General features: G+C 36.8%; 2 protein-coding genes and 1 long non-coding RNA gene across 6 annotated transcripts in view; 1 reads left to right on the top strand and 2 right to left on the bottom strand.

The window, feature by feature from the left end:
• The window catches only part of LOC134198741 (uncharacterized), a 434,518-nt gene that overhangs the window by 198,123 nt on the left and 216,817 nt on the right, over positions 1-19,578 (bottom strand). The gene's annotated exons all lie outside the window — the stretch shown is intronic.
• On the bottom strand, positions 302-9,160 carry LOC101738219 (elongation factor G, mitochondrial). The gene is made up of 11 exons (XM_038010643.2): positions 8,956-9,160; positions 8,125-8,277; positions 7,437-7,756; positions 6,436-6,674; positions 5,738-6,117; positions 5,193-5,431; positions 4,725-4,886; positions 3,835-3,953; positions 3,175-3,387; positions 1,857-2,058; positions 302-521 (listed from the first exon to the last, which is right to left on the bottom strand). Exons 1-11 carry the CDS (start codon positions 9,028-9,030, stop codon positions 380-382), a joined length of 2,244 nt encoding a protein of 747 aa, XP_037866571.1. The 5' UTR covers positions 9,031-9,160; the 3' UTR covers positions 302-379.
• Positions 9,792-19,578, top strand: part of LOC101736598 (leucine-rich repeat and calponin homology domain-containing protein) — a 76,379-nt gene continuing 66,592 nt past the window's right edge. For 2 of the 4 annotated variants that reach the window (XM_062668082.1, XM_038021829.2), the window contains exon 1: positions 9,843-10,046. In XM_062668082.1, coding sequence (XP_062524066.1) covers positions 9,857-10,046 — 190 coding nt within the window. In that variant the 5' untranslated portion in view covers positions 9,843-9,856. Of the gene's footprint in view, positions 10,047-19,578 lie in introns of all 4 variants that reach the window. The other 2 variants (XM_038021828.2, XM_038021830.2) reach the window with 2 other exon arrangements.

Here is a 19,578-nt window from a genome sequence, read left to right as displayed (position 1 = left end):
AGCTGAGAGAATTTGCTACCACTAGTCCTAGCAAGACCATTGTTTAGCAGAATCTACCACCGGATCGGAATCGCAACCCACTGAGAAAATCCGGCGTGAAACTCAGTGGGCTGTGTCTGTGGGTTAGTACGCACATCGATCTTTTAGCATGTCGCACTAACAACCAACGCGGACTCATTTTTTAATGAATCATTACGGACACGTTGAATACAAATAGAGGTTTTACCTTCCATTTAACTCCAGTTAATTGCAAAAGTTTCAACCTCAAGATCACGAAAAAAACAAAAATAAAACAATAACATCGTAATTAGGTAGTTCTTGTTATAAATAAATCTTAATAATAATAATAATAATTTACAAAATCATTTTTCTACGGGCGTTAATTTTTCTTTTTCTTCTGGTCTGGTAGCAGCCCCATTTCCTCTTGGTGCTTCCTGATCAGTTGCTCCTGCACGTCCGGTAGACAAGGCGAGTACCGGCTGTACTCCATACTGAACTCTCCTTTACCTTGAGTCATTGACCTGGGTAGACGATTTGTATTAAGAGAAACAACATAAAATATGGGCATCGATTTGACTGTGACCCTGGCATTGATGACGTCCATGAGCGACGGTAACCGCTTACCATTAGTTGGGCCGTATGCTCGTCCCCATACAAAGGCAATTGAAGATACAACTTTGTGTAATAAAACTGGTGGTAGGACCTTTTGAGTCCGCACGGGTAGGTACCACCACCCTGCCTATTTCTGCCGTGAAGCAGAAATGCGTTTCGGTTTGAAGGGTAGAGCAGCCGTTGTAACTATACTGAGACCTTAGAACTTATATCTCAAGGTGGGTGGCGCATTTACGTTGTAGATGTCTATGGGCTCCAGTAACCACTTAACACCAAGTGGGCTGTGAGCTCATCCAGCCATCAAAGCAATAAAAAATAAAATAAAAAAAAACTATGCGTAATTACTTCACATGACTGCTTAGCAACAGAAATAGTCCGGATGGTGGTAGTTAGTTACTCTTGAGAGCTTGCAATAGCCCCATCACCATTAAATACGCCTTGTAAAATAATACCAGTACCAGCTCAAGTGATTCCGTTGTGTAAGGAGTGTGGCGACTCACCTATCCGCCACTACTTGGGCAACCGCCTTACAATGACGACAAAATCGCTGTTGCTTGTGATTTTAGGCCATCATACGCTATTGTCGCAAAAACACGTTCGGTTTTTTTTTATTCCTACCTAAGCTGATTGTCTTGACAGACCATTTCAGCATAGCCTTAACTAGTAGGTGAGCTCACGGGGCTCAAACCTGACGTCGTTACTAACACTAGCCCTAGCAAGAGTCGTGCTACGCAGAATCTACCACCGGATCGCAATCGCGACCCACTGAGAAGATCCGGCGAGAAACTCAGTGGGCTGTGTCTGTGGGTCGAGTTCGACGAGAACGATGACCGGTGCTTGAGGTGATCCGTAATGACGTGTTTTAGGCGACGTCGACTGTTTACCATTCAGTCCGCAAGATCAGGAACGAACCTTCGGAGATACTTCGACAGCGCATCGACAATCTTGGAAACTGCGGGCAGTACACATTTCGGTACGTCTGCCGTGCTGTGCGCTATTGCTCACCTATCATCATACTGAGTTACTTAAGTACTATACTAGTATATATATATTTTTTTTTAATGCTTATATGGGTAGACGAGCTCACGGCCCACCTGGTGTTAAGTGGTTAGCGGGGCCTATAGACATCTACAGCGTAAATACAGCCACCAGCTTTGAGATATCTAAAGTCTCAGTATAGTTACAACGGCTGCCCCGCCCTTCAAACCCCTTCCCTTTGTCATATGACGATACTTTCAACGTACCTCAGTTCTCCGGCGTATCCGAACATGTTGTTGAGAGGAACCTCGGCGTAGATGGAGGTCCAGCCCTCGGCCCCCTCGGTCCCGGTGATGATGCCGCCGCGTTTGTTGAGCTGCCCGACCACCGTGCCGTGGAACTCGTCCGGCAACGTTACTTCAACGAACATGACCGGTTCGAGTATCTGCCACGCTCCCACGTCGAAAACTGAAAGCGACAATGCAAAATTAAATGAAAAATTCCCTTTATAGTCCAGTCATTTTAGGCCAAATTAAGGGCATTTTTTTTTATTGCCTACAGCCTACCTGGTGTTAAGTGGTTACTGGAGCCCATAGACATCTACAACGTAAATGCGCCACCCACCTTGAGATATAAGTTCTAAGGTCTCAAGTATAGTTACAACGGCTGCCCTACCCTGCAAACCTACTGGTGGTACCTACCCGCGCGGACTCACAAGAGGTCCTACCACCATTAAAGGTAAGGTAAGGTGGTGAGGTATATCTCGGAAAATCTATCGATTTGGTGACCTTTGACCCCTGACTTTAAAACTTGTGACCATCTAATTATATGTGAATTTTGAGAACTGTTTTAGGATGCCAAAATACAATTTTTTATGTGGTAATAATATACTGGGTATGTCGATTTTCCGAGGTCAAGCCCCTATAATGACTGGACTATTATTTGAGAAGTCGGACGGGTTGTCAGTCGACTCGGCCAGCCGGAGCCCGTAGGCTTCAGTATGAGTTTGAAGATATAATAGCATGGATAACATCCTACGATTTGAAACGGAATGTTTTCGGTAGGCAGCGGCTTGGCTCTGCCCCTGACATTGCTGAAGTCAATGGGCGACGGCAACCACTCACCATTAGGTGGGCCGTACGCTCGCCTGCCTACAAGGGCAATAAAAAAAAACCATTGCTAGCAAAAAACTATAGAACATTTTATGTATCTCTATGGATTCTATAATGTGTCAAATATCATACGTTATCTGTGCTGACAAAAACAACAGATAATATAAAAATAAAAGAAGGTACAAAATAATTAAAATTCTTAGATATTTTTGACTAAGTTCTAGCTTCATAGTGGAAATGATAGGACATACAGGATTATAGGGTCTTAACATATATTATGAAAACTTATAGAAACCTCATGAATACTTCAGCTAGCTTCTAGCTATAAATAATCGCTGAACATACACAGCGGGATATATGTGAAAACTCTTGGGAGGCTTGAAGATAATCTAGTCGGCTTTATTTAAAAGTTGTCAACGATATCGGTCATCCTATTAAATAAAGACATCTTGGAATCATATAAATCTCTTACCATCCTTGACGGCCCCCTTAGCTGCCAAGAAGAATGCCAGCTCACTGGAGTCCACAATGTGGTGGGCTCCGTCCTGAAGCCTGAACTTCACACCGGAGACCTTGTGCCCGGACAGGTAGCCCTTCTCGCATGTATCCAGGAAACCTCTTTCAACACCCGGCACGAACTGCTTGGGAATGTTCGTACCCACAGTTTCATCAACGAATTCGAGTACTGAAACATATTTTTATTTTTTATTGCTTAGATGGGTGGACGAGCTCACGGCCCACTTGATGTTAAGTGGTTACCGGAGCCCATAGACATCTAAAACGTAAATGCCGCCACCCACCTTGAGATGTGAGTTGTAAAGGTCTTACTTTTAACAGTACAACAGCTGTTTTCTTCAAACCCACAGAAATAGGCGGGGGGGTGGTACCTACCCGTGCGGATTCACCAGACGTACTACCACCAGTTTTTAATTTTACTAAAAATATTTTATTGGTGCTAGAGCGTATTGAGACCCGGCGCGGGTAGGTACCACCACCCTGCCTATATCTGCCGTGAAGCAGTAATGCGTTCCAGTTTGTTGAAAAGCGGTAACAGTGGATATCTGGCTCTATGTCCCTAATTACGAGAGCAAATTAATGTTACTGGTCAAAGATAACGCAAGTCGGTCCATACCTGTGTTTTGGTGAGGAGGTAAAGGTTCTATGATGCCGCTGACTCGTGCGTACTGGCCAGCTCCGCCCGACTGTTTCTTATGTAAATAGTCGAAAGCGCAAGGCGAAATCAGCGTCTCCCTGCAAATTTAATTGCAAACATTAGCCAACAAATATAATAGTGGCTTGAAGATCGCTAAAATTTCATCAGGACAGATGGGAGAGCACCTGCTCTGCCGGGAGGGGTGGGATTTCCTAACAGCTGCCCGAGCGCCTTCACAGGAGACCTTACGGCTCAAGGGCAACTGCTTCGCAAATGCATTTAGTAGCGGATCGGAATCGCAACTCGGTGAAAATCCGGCGAGAAACTCAGCTCAATTATTTAAACCAGTATAAAATAAGTGAGACGAGTTTTATAAATTTAGGGAAGTGACTAGTTTTCTATTCATGACGAAAGTAAACTAGAAGTAAATAATGGTAGCATATTTGAAACCCAGGCGAGTACCAACACCCTACACACACAGATTAATATATTTACGTCTCTTAAAAAAATACTTAAATCCTAAAATGTATTTTTATTAAATATTTATTAAATACTAGCTGACCCGGCAGACTTCATAGTGCCTCAATCGATACATAAAAAACCTAAACTTTTGTATAAAATAAACTTAAATCAAACAAAAGGAATCCGTCCGACGAGGGGCACATCAATGGGAAAACAAAATTGTTATTTTTATTTAATTCCAAGTATTTTCATATTTATCTACCTTTTAAACCTTCTCTGGACTTCCACAAATAATTCAAGACCAAAATTAGCCAAATCGGTCCAGCCGTTCTCGAGTTTTAGCAAGACTAACGAACAGCAATTCATTTTTATATATATAGATAGAAGATAGATTCAGTAACACTCACCTGAAAGCAACCTTGGGTTTCCCAAGTTCGACCGGACAGTTGTATTCTCTCTCCATTCTTTGAGCATAGATCTCAAGATGGAGTTCGCCCATACCGGACACTATAGTTTCCTTATTGTCGGAGTCGTAATGAAATTGGAAAGTGGGATCTTCTTTTGTGAATCTTAAAAGAATAAAACGGTAAATTAATGTTAATGATGTTCAATCAATAGAACCAACTAATATTATTTTGAAGCACAGATAAACATCATCCGATTACCACTTTAGATCAGGCGGGCTGACCCGTAGGCAGCGGCTTGACTCTGCCCCTGGCATTTGCTGAAGTCCATGGGCAACGGTAACCAATCACCATCAGGTGGGCCGTAAGCAGACGAGCATGTCTAACTAAATTATGAATAATATGTTCCATTCAGATTAGATCAGGTTTGGGTAACGGAAATTATTCTAAGATCAAAAATATAATACTGACCTAGCAACAGCCTTAGAAAAGTTATCTCTGTCTTTATTTTGCTTCGGTTTGATGGACATGGACACGACTGGGTCAGGAACATGTATGGACTCCATTGCGAGCTGCAGTTTGGCATCGTTCACGAATGTGTCTCCCGAAGCGCAGTCCACACCGAACAACGCGAATATATCACCGGCCAGGACCTCGTTAACCTCTTCCATGTTGTTCGAGTGCATGCGGACTAAACGTGATATTTTTACCTAAAAAAATTACGTGTTTTAGGAAACATGCAACCGATCGCTTTAAAAGGAAGGATTCGCTTCATCGATCGAGTATTTTCGCACGTGGTTTGTGATGGTTTAATTGTTCGGTGTGGTTTGTGATAGTTTAATTGTTCGTTTCGGTTTGAAGGATGGAGTAGCCATTGTACTGTAAAACTGAGGCTTAGAACTCATGTCTCAAGGTGGGTGGTGGAGCCATTTACGTTTTTGGATTTGGTGGGCCATGAGATGATCCACCCATCTAAGCAATAAAAAAAAAAGTAATTTAATATTTTCAATTCAAACCTTTTTGTAAGTCCTGGCGTTGAATATATGGTCACCTCTCTTCAACATCCCTTGATAACACCTCAAGTATGTGAGTTGACCAAATTTGCTCACTTCCAACTTGAATGCCAAACCAACAAATGGTTTCTTATTATCCCTAGTCGGATCCAACACTATGGTTTGGCCTTCACCATCTTTGCTTTCATTTAACAAGGCAGTGTTTTCTACTTCTCCTGGATGCGGTAGATATGTGAGCACAGCATCCAGTAAGGGTTGAATTCCCTTATTCTTTAGAGCTGTACCCAGAAGCACTGGAGTGAATGCTCGTTTTAATGTGGAACGCCGTAATGCTTGCTTGAGATCATTGACTGTCGGAGTTTTCTCTTCTAGGAATAACTCTCCTATAAAATATTTAATCACTATTAGCACTAGATATTTAAGAGATGCAACATAAAATAAATTATATTAGCAAATGTATTTGTAGGTATATACGACAAAGGGAAGATCTTCCACCGAGCAGGTGTTATTGCTCGGTAGACCGACGGTCCGAATGGTGTTGTTCGGAACTTGTATATATGCGCTTTATCTTGAAAATGTCGTAAGCGAGATTCAGGCATCTGTCAATTATCTTGCGTTGTATGATGGCTACCCGCCACATATTGATTCAATTTAAATAATTTAGGTACTTTTTATGCAAATATATACATGATAATATTTACCCAATGTTTCATCTACATTTGAAAGATGTTCAATCAATTCATGTCTCCTTTCCTTAACTTCGGTTCTACGATCTTGTGGAATCTCATCGAGCCGCACATGCTCGCCATATTCACCATCAAAATATATAGCTTTCTCCTCAACAAGGTCCAAAATTCCTTGACACTCTTTTTCTAAGCCAATTGGTAGATGTATAAATGCAGCATTATGTTTTAATTTTGAACGCATTTGTTTCAGTACTCTGAAATTTATTTTAATCATTTATTCAAACTTATCCTACATATGCTATAGAATATGTTTTAATCTTCTATCTTATATTTAATTGAATGCTGCTATGTAATCTATGTGTTACTCATTGTCCATCTAACAGAGTGTATATATAAAGAATAGGTGCCTAAAGAGCTGAATTATAAGCATCCTAATGCTTGGTTCAGTTTCATAAATTACATTTTTGGAGACAGTCACCTTGAGTCCAACCAGGTATTAAGTCAGGTCCATACCAAATAAACAGTGTAATCTTTTTAACCTAACCAATATACTTATGCCTTATATATAAATATACATAGATGTTGTATTGTGAAAACTTCTAATACTGAGTTTGTAGGCAACATAGACTTTGAAAATCTTCGAATTAGTTTGAATAGAAAAATATAAGCGAAGTAATAACAATGATTTTTTTTTTTTTTTATTGCTTAGATGTGTGGACGAGCTCACAGCCCACCTGGTGTTAAGTGGTTAGTGGAGCCCATAGACATCTACAACGTAAATGCGCCACACACCTTGAGATATAGTTCTAAGGTCTCAGTATAGTCACAACGGCTGCCCCACCCTTCAAACCGAAACGCATTACTGCTTCACGGCAGAAATAGGCGGGGCGGTGGTACCTACCCGTACGGACTCACAAGAGGTCCTACCACCAGTAATTATGCAAATTATAGTTTTGCGGGTTTGATTTTTACTGCACTAATTTCTTAATTTCATATTGTTTTCAATAACTACATACCTTTCTGGATTAGCTCCTAATCTGTCCAGTTTATTGATAAATGCAAGACATGGTACATTATACCGTTTCATTTGTCTGTTGACTGTTAAAGTTTGGCTCTGAACACCACCTACAGAACACAACACCAATATCGCCCCATCTAAAACTCTTAATGCTCTTTCTACTTCTACTGTGAAATCTACATGTCCTGGAGTATCAATAATGTTAATGTTATGTTCCTTCCAAATAGTGTATGTTGCAGCAGACTGTATTGTAATTCCTCTTTGACGTTCCAACTCCATTGAGTCCATAACAGCACCAACATTGTCTTTACCTTTAACCTGATTAAGATTTTCAAGATAATCAATGAAATTACTTTTCGAAAATTAACACATTACATCAAAATTATGTTTTGTTAACATTTTCACTGTACTGGTTCATTCATAAAATAAAATAAATATATACAACAACATTCTGAGATCATTTGAGATACATCACGTTTTCTACAACCAGATTAAGACATTTGAGTAATCGAGTAATAATGAAATGTGAAATTAGATGTTATTGTCTCCACAGTGCGCATCAAACCGCATTATTGCACCATCAGTTCAGTCCGCTCAGCGGATTTTGCAGATGACGCGCTTGTGTGCATGTCAATTAATTTAATTAAATTAATATTAATTAACTATACTGTAACTACGCAACTAACCTCGTGCATTTGGTCTATTCGTCCAGTATAGAACAAAATACGTTCAGTGAGTGTTGTCTTTCCAGAGTCTATGTGAGCTGATATACCAATATTTCGAATATTTTCCAATGGTTTGTGTTCTGCATATTTGACATGTGATGAATATTTCTGTAACTAGATATACAATATTTTTTGGTGAATAGATAAACGGAAAATACATAGCGGAGAAAACATGTCAAAATTTCACAGAAAATAAATCAAGTTAGGATTTAGTGTTTCTTTCAGGTTTCAAGAGTCATGGGCATAATTAAAACAATAGACAATTAAAAACAAATTTTCTTACGGTCTTACTTCAACCGTCTTGCTACTACTTTCTACTTTAACACTCTGTTATTGTTATGGTGTATTTATGGCTCAAGGTATGCACTGCATTATAGTATTGCTTACATGTGCGAGATGAGGTGAAGTGAGGCAACTTTTTGGCTTTTCACTTTATTACTTATATGTTTTATCCATGAAGCAGTTTACATCTCATGCTGCTAAATAGTAATTGGAGCATCTAGACAGCACAATTAGTGCTTAAAATACAGTGCTTACTAAAATGAGCTTACTGGATCATAATATGAGCTCACATGCCGACAGATAAAACGATCGAAACATTATGCACTCATGGGAAAAAATATTTTTACAGCGACTCTAGAGAAGCTATTTCCTATGCCATATATAAGTTTGAGAAACACATGCCAAATGTATTTTTATCCAGGGTAGTTCATAGCTTAAAACAGAAACCAAAAATTACGTAAATGTGCCGGATGATATTATTTCCTATAGTATCATAAAATTAATGATTACCTCAATTTGAAATACACTCGATTTTTTTGTATTTTTAAGCGCATTTATTAAACGAAATGCATAAGAAATTGTCATTTTAAAATATTATATTATAAATAATTCTAATTTTATTATCACAGTTCAGTGGATTTTTAGGTTATACAATTCTAAAGTAATTGCACTGTAAATAAATGTCAATTGTCAATGTCACATATACATTACTGTCATTTTGTTTAATTCTTATGTTGGTGCCCATGCCTTCTGACGATAGCGTCAATTTTTTGGTCAATCAATTCTCGATTACTGGAAATAAAATTATGAATGGATTTTCTTTTTCTTGATTAAATAAATTCTAATAGTTGTTAATTAGTTAAATGTTAAATATAGTAAAAATAGTATAGCGTATATAAAAGTTTTGAAGTCGTCGCGTCGTGCCCTAAAGGTTATAACACTTGGAAATACATACATAACAAATATTCACGGTTGTCTATTAAGGCGAAGAAATGATATCATGCATTAAAAATAAAGCCTGCTAAATTATAGCTTGCGTAATAATTGGTTGTAGGGCCAAGCATTGTTTCGTTTCATTTTGGGGAAGCAACCGTTGTACTGTAAAAACTAAGACTTTAGAAATAATGTCTAAAGTAGATGGCGACATTTGCGTTGTTGATGTCTATGGGGCCCCGATAAACATTTAACACCAGGTGGGTTGGAGCTCGTCTACCTATCAAATCAATAAAAAAAAATCTAATAACATATAAAATCAAATAAAATATAGAATAAATAAAGTATATGTTCAAAATTAGACCGCTTTAATATTGAACGAATAAATCTGAAGTTGGTGCGATACAATTTGCGCTTAGCCAACTTACAGAAAAAAGAAAAAGCTGAAAACAGTTTTCTGTTTTAGTTTAAAAAGAATATGGCCGTGTTAGGGCCGTGTGTGAGTGGAAATATGAACGGGCAAAGTAATATCCATAGTCAGTTAACAAAATCATTAGAAAGAATTTTGGAAGATGCGTACCTTAGTGGTGAATTAAAATTAAGTGGACGTAAACTTAGAGATTTTCCGAAACCTGTGAAATATGACTTGAGTGATACAGTTGTTGCTGGTAAGTCGAAGTTTTATAAATAAATGCTGGTGCATTTCTGTGTTTATTAATTTATTTTGGGCCGGTTTTACGTATAGACGACGTAGAAGAGAGCTTAAGAATCATAAAAATGTTTTATTTTTGTATACCGGCATGCGTATCGGCGACGCTATCTTTATTTGTCATCAAATCGATCGGTACCTGTGATAGCCTAGCGCAGATAGGTAATAAGATTTCCGGTCTGTATACCTATTACTGACTGCATATAATGTTTCCGAGAAACATAAAATACGATATTAAGATTACGTAGTTGCGCTGATAACAGTGAGAGAATATTTTATTTACGTTTCTTTAGATGTACACATGTGTTTTTGTTTTTCGATAACTTTGAGTGGGTTTTTATTTTATTGCTTCAAACTGTACTGAAAATGTTTACATGTGAACACAATACCACCACTCTCTGTCCTAGTTAGCCAAATTAGAAAAATGTTTTATTTTCGTTTTGAACTAAGATTCGCGGATAGGACGTTGACCTTTTTGAGTCTGCTAGTTACTGTTGTTGAGAACACTTAAGAATAGGCTAAACTAGATGAAGTGTTATTTTCTTTAATAAATGATATAATTAGAAGAAAAAGACACTTGTAACTGTAGTAAACAACATCTTTGTAAGCACACACTCATCATTTTATTTCCATACTATTCTTAGGGGTCTAGTGGAGCAGAGTTCTAAATACGGTGTTTATTTGTATATAAATATCTTAACAAACTTTGATTACTTTGATTTATTCACCCACATGAATACATACAGAAGAAATAAACAAATTGAACTTACTGTTTTAACTGTGGCTCCTTGGGATTAAAATCTTAAGTGCTGTGTGGTAAACACATCTTAAAGCATGTGTTAATGAACTCATTTATAGTTTTGCCCAGTCAAGTGGTTACTGTTTGGACAATAGATGATCAATTTATAAGTCTTAATATATATATTTTTTTTATTGCTTAGATGGGTGGACGACCTCACAGCCCACCTGGTGTTAAGTGGTTACTGGAGCCCATAGACATCTACGACGTAAATGCGCCACCCACCTTGAGATATAAAATAAATAATTAATTTAAATATACAAAATTAACTTACCCCAGTCTTGGTAGTTAGAAATCATGAGGAGAGAGTAGTTTGACTGTGCCGTGAAATTGACGATGTCCATAATCAATAGTAAACACAATGAGTTAAGATTTGGATGAGAATCAAAATTAAAGGTGCACCAATTCAGACAGTATAGATTACAGAACAGATTTTAGTGAGGATAATTAAATAGGACTAACATCTCTAATCTATCTTAAGCAAATAATGCAATGAATTTAATTATTAAGTTGTTGCCAATCAATCCGAAGGCTTATAGCAATCAATATATTTGAAATATTTTCTATTTGATAAATTGCACATTAATCAGAAGATTTGTATGAGATTCAAATACTTGTTTTATTTCTACTCAGCAGACCAACAAAGGATCCACCAATATTATATTATATGAATGTTGCCACTGTTTGTATACAAGGTTGATAATTCAATCATATTGTAATACTGGCCATTCCATTTTTTATGTATTTGTTATATAATTTGTCAATCACTATTATCTGCGTCAAGCCAAGCTACTATTCTAAAATACTTACTACTTACTATTCTGAAATACCTGCTGCCTACTATTTTAAAATATCCTGGTCATACATGTTCTCAGTGATAAAACACCAAGAAAAATTTAATTTGTTTTAATTTTTAAATGGAAAGGAGCATTTTACGACTTTGGATATGGCCATGTTTGTGTAAAAAACTCACGAATTTCATCATTATTATTCCATTGATATATAAATCTTCAATGTACTTGTAAAGAAATATTACTTTCGAAGAATGACGATTAATTGATGGTTTAATAAACCATCAATCAATCGTCATTCAAATACCGGGAGTTTAAACGGTTACTACGACATAAACGCCTGTAGGTAAACAAGTAATTAGAGCCGCAATAACAGTAAAAAGAACGCCACCTGATTCCAAAGAATCGTTAACAGGTAGGTCTGTTTCTACGTTTTTAAAATTAATAAAAATTTAGCTATACCATTCGTAATATCTTTCCGTACAAACATTTTACTTTGTACTGGTGGTAGGACCTCTTGTGAGTCCGTGCGGGTAGGTACCACCACCCTGCCTATTTCTGCCGTGAAGCAGTAATGCGTTTCGGTTTGAAGGGTGGGTCAGCTGTTATAACTATACTGAAATCTTAGAACTTATATCTCAAGGTGGGTGGCGCATTTACGTTGCAGATGTCTATGGGCTCCAGTAACCACTGAACAGGCTGTGAGCTCGTCCATTCATCTAACAATAAAAATAAAAAACTAGCTTCGGTCGTCGATTCTTTAATTTGAATCTTGGTTATTTCACTTCCAAACGACGAGTGGCGCAGTCTAGTCGCAAATAGACTCAAATGACCCATTTAAATCAGTTTTCTTTATAACACGTATACGAAAGAATTATCGAAAGAATCCAATGGCCTAAAAAAATTGTAACTTAGTAACCAGACTTGGTGTTTAAGCTAGAACTATTACTAGCAAATGATAAACAGGATCCTGCGTATTCTATCACAACATGAAAGTGGTGTCGCGGTATGAGTGGTATAAATATACCGTATATAATCACAAAATCTTGTTTCTAATTTACGCTAATATAGGTAATAAAAAAATCGTAATAATTTACGCTAATTTTGCGCTGGCATATTTTACTAAATGTTCGAAAATTAAATTTACGCAAACGGAATGAATAAGGTTCGTTCCATTTGTATTTTCTAGATCTGAAGACCAATCAAGCTACGATGACGAGGCGTTGCTTAAAATCAGAAAACCATAAATTAGCAAAACATCTACAATAACAAAATGATGAACTGAAAAACCAATGTATAATTTTTGTTATAGTTTTCCTCTAATGTTACTATGACCACTCTAAAGTATTTTATATGAGAAGACATTTTATATTACCCATAGTAATAGAAGCTTAACCTATAATTATGTAATACTCTATCCCGTGGTCCAAGTTGCTTTAAACAATTTATTCCGGAAATTTCTAGACTGTACACTTATGTACGTAACTAATTGACTCTTAATGCACAACAGTACGTCGTGCCGCGGTGATGTAAAGTAAGCTCGCAAATGTATTTCCGGCTTTATCCTCGTGTGAATCTTGTACTTGTGACCTTAATAATATGAACCTTGCTAAGTAATTAATTGTTTTGTTAGCACAACACTGGTTGATGTCATAATATCCTTTTAGAGATGTATCATGTATCTGAGTAATAATAGCATTTTAATTAGATTAGTATTTAGTTTATTATTGATTTAAATGAGATTTGCGTTTTAGCTGGCTTCGACATTTGGCTTTCCTGTCCTGGTGAAACTGGAAAGGCCTTCGGGCCACCAGTAATACTTGAAGCATAAAAAAAAGTAAAAATTTGACTTTACTAATAATTGAAATTCACGCTATACCCCTTTCCTCTAAAGGAATTATAGGCATCACCAATATTTTTAGAAACGCAAATATGTACATTTAATTACTAATAGATTGTGGACTGCTTCGAACTCGCCCAGAGAGGCGTTGCAACAATACTATTTCCTCATAAATTCCATTATACCAATATGCTGATGGGTTCGCGAGACGAGTTTACGGCCTATATGATTTTAAATGGTTACCGGAGTCCGGTATACATTACAAACTGAAAGCCGCCAAATTGATTAAAAAATCATAGTAATTTTTTTTTTTAATGCTCTGAAATAATTTGTAGTCAACTTTTTAAAATCATGTAAAATCAATTTATTAAAGTTCTACTAATCATAAAAGCATTCGTCAGATGAAAAAACCCAAAAATAAAATGCCACTATCACAATACAACTTCCACACGTGACAGAGTAGACAAAAAATGAGATGATACAGTGTTAAACGACCTGTCATTTAAAAATTGTCCGTTATTCGTCGTCTATGTGTTACAATCACATGTGAAACGATGAAAGCACATTATTTTTTATCTGTTTGTGTTTATCGCACTATCTAGATTAGGATTAATCATTTAGGTCTCGCGTTCTAGTGCTGATTTCTCGATAAATATAACTTTTAGGTATTTATTGTACCATATGCGTCTGTTTATTTATTAAATTTGAATCTAGAATAATAATTCCATATTACAAGTGAGTCGACTATTATCAAAGCCGGCAATCTGACTTTTGGACAATGATTGGTAAATCAGAAAAACGAATTATTGACTTTGTATTCCATTGGCAGTCACAAAACTCTTCGGAACGACATCTTAGATAAATAACAGGTTAACTATTAACCTTTATTTAATGCAGATTTTGAACCGTATTCTTTGAAGGAGACGATTATATTCAAATCAATCTGTATTGACATATCAATAATTTTTTTTTGTCCAAATGCACAGATTGCCACCTTTGATAATAGACGACTCAAGTAATGTTTTATTTTACAGATGACCATAATAGTTTTTATAGTGCACCTTATGTTGCAAAGGACTAAATATTTATTTTCCTGTATTGCTAATAGTTAAACTATGTAGGTAGTTTCCCAGCAGTCGATGTCGCTATCGTTAGAGGCAAGCTTAAGTATGAACTATATAAATTTAATATTTTATTTGTTTGTAACGCTTGGTTATCTTGGTTATTTTTTTATTTATTTAGATGGGTGGACAAGCTCTCAGCCCACCTGCTGTTAAGTGGTTACCGGAGCCCATGAACATCTACAACGTAAATGCGCTACCTACCTTGAGATATAAGTTCTAAGGTCTCAAGTATAGTTACAACGGCTGCCCCACCTTTCAAACCGAAACGCATTACTGCTTCACGGCTGAAATAAGCGGGATGGTGGGACCTACATGTGCGAACTCACAAGAGGTCCTACCACCAGTAAAAGATCTACCATAGAACTATTTTTAGAATAAAATTTATTGAAATAACTATAAACTACAGTTCAAGGTGAAACCCCAACAAACAGTCCAAAAAAAAACACGATGTATAAAGGCGACTGATTGTTGGGGAACATAAGATCCGACTTTATGGTTTTGATTTCGAGAAATACATAGGTACGTGGCAAATGACAGGTGCACAGGTGCACAAATGTGCTCACTCGAGCGTCACTGCTCCGGATACAGGGGGGGACGATAACGCCACCAGGTAATTCCATTTCAATCGCTCCCAAAACAATTTAAAACCTTATGCCACTAAGTTTAAGGTTCAAAAAATGATGGCGCAGCAACGATAGCATTAGACACAGTGCAACGTAAAAATGCCCGTTGCCTATTCAAACGTTGACAACGATACAAGTAGAATAATTAACGTGGGCGGATGTGTTTAAAAAAAAAACAAACAAATCCGGTTATCATTTTAATTCTTATCACTTAAATAAATAAAAACAATATGTGTGTAAACGCAGTATCGTTTGACCGCATTATTACGCTCCGTGTCAACTTTATAAAATCCTCAATATAGCCTCACATTTTCCGAGTCGTTGGCTCATTAGCCTCGCCCTACTCGTGATCAATAAACATATATTTAGAACAGGTCACTCTGGATAGAATATGCATGAATAAAGTTTTATGCAGTCATATGTGGAGTCACTCCATAGTTTTGGCGAACATTGTTCTAATGCCATAAATCATTCGTATTCGAACCTCATTGTCGATTCTACGCTGTCATGCATACTAAGTATTATAACCCGACCAATGATTGAGGTATATGAAACGTTAGTACGAACGTTGAAGGTTGTAGTAACGTGGAAATGATGGGGTGCTTTGAAGCCCTATTTCACATTGTTATTCAAGTGAAGAGCTACTTCCTCTGAGTAACCAAGGTCTGTCTCAACGTGCTTCTAAAATTTACGTTGTTGTAAAAAAAATGTAGGACCATCCCGCGGTCGGTGTCTCGTTTGGAATTCCGTTGAAAATACAGCTTTATGACCTATGTTACGCGTGTTGCGAAGAGTAAATGAATTTTTAAAAACGTCCGTTACATGCATTGTTGAATAAAGGCCGAGCCGAAACGGAAACAGTTACTACGTATTCATATGAATATATTTTAACATTAAATGATTTTCGTAAATTTGGCAACATAATAAATAACATACCGGCAACAATGAGTTTTGCATTATAATAATGCGTTAATATGAATTCATCACTGTCAATTGGTTAAAGTAAAAGTAACAGACAATAAAACGGTTATCCAGTAACATAGAGATTTCTAAAATCGCGTGCAAGTGATCTCGTGGGAAGTTCATTTGATTCAGTAATAAATTTTTTCACTAAATCCGACATAATATTCGGCTTTGGCAAAGCTGAAGTTATTTTGATTAACTTGGTACAAAGCGTGGTTTATATTAGTCATCATGGTGTCGTATCTCTATGAAACTATTTTTCCTTGCTGCAGTTAAAAACAGCTTATTATTATGGGAATTTTGAGTTTTTTTTGTCTACGATTTTCTTACCAGTACCGAATTATGCTCCATTGGTACTACGATTATTTGTATTTGTATTCTTTTCAATATTCTGCTTATTACTATGACTTGTCCTAGTAATTTTGATTCGCTTCTTGTATATTCTTTCACTTATAATTATTGTGTATACAGAATCAACAAAAGCAATAAAATACTCGGCATGTATATGAAAATAACTATTAGTTTCATAATTGTAATTGTCACTTAAATAAAAGACTAAAATGAATGTATAAGTAACTCAATTAATTAATTTTTGTTAATTACCAGATAGTTGTAGTTCCATATCATTCTACCTTAATGGGTATGTCCGTCTAATTTACATTTGTTCACGAAAGTTTGCCGAAATGAAACTAAATTTCACGCACGCGTATGGAATGAATTACTGGTGGTAGGACCTCTTGTGAGTCCGCGCGGGTAGGTACCACCGCCCTGCCTATTTCTGCCGTGAAGCAGTAATGCGTTTCGGTTTGAAGGGTGGGGCAGCCGTTGTAACTATATTGAGATCATAGCACTTATATCTCAAGGTGGGTGGCGCATTTACGTTATAGATGTCTATTGGCTCCAGTAACCACTTAATACCAAGTGGGCCGTGAGCTCGTCCACCCATCTAAGCAATAAAAAAAAAAAAAAAACTGGGTAAAATTTTTTTTTCACTCATACGATTATAGCTAAGTAGATCTAACTAGAGGTTGTCATTTGGGGTCATCGAACCTTCATGGAAAAAAATTGAAATAAGGATTATACGTGTGCATGTAATGCATAATGCAAAAAGAACTATTGAATGGTAAAGTGGCATTAACTCATATCGCTGAACATCATGCGAACTAGAGATGAGTCGGATTTATTAGAACAGACCCGAGTATTAGGTATTTAACGAGATTAGGCTGCACCTAATCCCATTTTGTCAATGTGTATAATCCACCTGTTCCACCTAATCTTCTTATAACATAAAATCGGATGTTCAGCATACGCTCCCACCTGTTCCTGCGCTATCTCACTCACTTTATCACTTACACGTTACAACGTATCTCACAATTCCAAAATACCTAATCCTAATCATTCCAATAATGATCCAACGATCACATTAATCAAATCCTAGTAACAAACTCAGAACTTGAGATTAGGAATAGGCAGATTGAGATTGCTTGCTAAGTTAAGTATTGGTTGTGAAAGAGATTAGGAAGATTATGTGGATTAGGTATTTGGATTAGATATTTCTTAAGATTAGGAACAGGTGGACCTAGTATCTGATTTACCTAGTACGACCCATATCTAATGCGAACAGCATTAATTGTGGCAAAATTGAATTTGAGCAATTTAATTCTTGGGAATGGACATATGTGAGTCGACTATTATCAAAGCCGGCAATGTGACTTTTGGACAATTATTGGTAAGTCAGAAAAACGAATTATTGACTTTGTATTCCATTGGTAGTCACAAAACTCTTCTGACGACATCTTAGATAAATAACAGGTTAAGTATTAACCTTTATTTAATGCAGATTTTGAATCGTATTCTTTGAAGGAGACGATTATATTCAAATCAATCTGTATCGCCATATCAATAACATTTTTTTGTCCAAATACACAGATTGCCACCTTTGATAATAGACCACTCATGTATCCTTCCTACAATTGTGCAGTATTTACGTATACGTACGTACCCTACTTACAATTATGCAGCATTTTGCTGTATTGTAGAATCCTACTATACTAGATTTCTAATCGTGACTTCATCTACCTACCTATTTAGGCTAATAAAAAACTGATGATTTCCATCCTTAAATTTTAAATCTAGTTGTCAGCGTCATATAAAATTGCGTAGTGTATTATTTATTCTTTTACTCCAATACCTTGTGTAACCAGACGAAAATGGCGACTACGAAATAAAAACATTGAATGTAGGTTTTTCGAAGTGTTCCTTCTCTTAAATATCAATCATATAACTACACGCCGTCGTCGTTCGTACCCTATTTTAGCGACCCCCTCATCACGCCCTTTGCCTCTCACTGCATCGAATGCGGCCTCTGCACCGCCACTGACCCAAATCGTAGACGTTCATTCAATATATTATTATGTTGTATTTTCATTAGTTTATAATGAATATGTTATACAGTAGAGGAACTTAATAGGTGTGGCTATGTGACTAATTTGACCAATTTTCAGTTAAGATTGAATAAAACCAAAAGTATCTCAGCTTGGTAGGCAGCGGCTTGGCTCTGCTCCTGGCATTGCTGAAGTCCATGGGCGACGGTAACCACTTAACATCAGGTGGGCCGTACGCTCGTCTGCCTACAAAGGCAATAAAAAAAAGCTAAATTATATTAAACCGTCCACACAATAATAATATATGTACGTATTGTTTTATAAACGTTTGAACAGTTTTTGAAAACCGTTAAGTACCGTAATTTTTTATTTTTTATTTATTGCTTAGATGGTTGGACGAGCTCACAGCCCACCTGGTGTTAAGTGGTTACTTGAGCCCATAGACATCTACAACGTAAATGCGCCACCCACCTTGAGATATAAGTTCTAAGATCTCAGTATAGTTACATTGCTTTTATTTTCGTTGTTTCGCCCTGCATGAATCTGAAAATGAATAACCTAAACGAATTTAATCTAAAACTTGAAAACAAAGATAACATTAATGTCGTTATTAGACGAAATATTACATACAAAATAATAATTTAGCGAGTTGAATTTTAAATAGGTGTTAACCACACACTTTAATTTTATCTTGACGCAATCTATCAATAGCCTCGATAAGTACCTTAGAGCTGCCCGCCGCTTTCATGCTCTAGCCCTTGCGCTTACGTAATCGTGTTTTATGTTCTGCATCGCTCGAACAGCCTCTTGTGTGGCTTTCATCAACGTTAAACGCGTTGTCGATTATTAAATCAGATTAAAAAGCGGTGCTTCGCAGTTTCGTTAGCCTCAATAAAAGCTCTTGTAAATAAAAATTACTATTACATTGCTTCTTGGAATGTTTAACTTGTTAAATTTAGTAAATCAG

The sequence above is a fragment of the Bombyx mori genome, chromosome 4 (assembly GCF_030269925.1).
Source record: "Bombyx mori chromosome 4, ASM3026992v2".
NCBI classification, from domain to species: domain Eukaryota; kingdom Metazoa; phylum Arthropoda; class Insecta; order Lepidoptera; family Bombycidae; genus Bombyx; species Bombyx mori.
Note: the sequence above shows the minus strand (reverse complement) of the source record. Positions and strands in the feature narration are given on the sequence as shown.

Excerpts from the sequence above, each read along its gene's own strand:
- LOC101738219 (XM_038010643.2), bottom strand. The coding sequence starts at position 9,030 with ATGACAATTTCTTATGCATTTCGTTTAATAAATGCGCTTAAAAATACA. Across the intron at positions 7,757-8,124 it reads GAATAGACCAAATGCACGAG|GTTAAAGGTAAAGACAATGT; the intron begins GTTAGTTGCGTA and ends AATCTTAATCAG. Across the intron at positions 6,675-7,436 it reads TTAGGAGCTAATCCAGAAAG|AGTACTGAAACAAATGCGTT; the intron begins GTATGTAGTTAT and ends AATAAATTTCAG.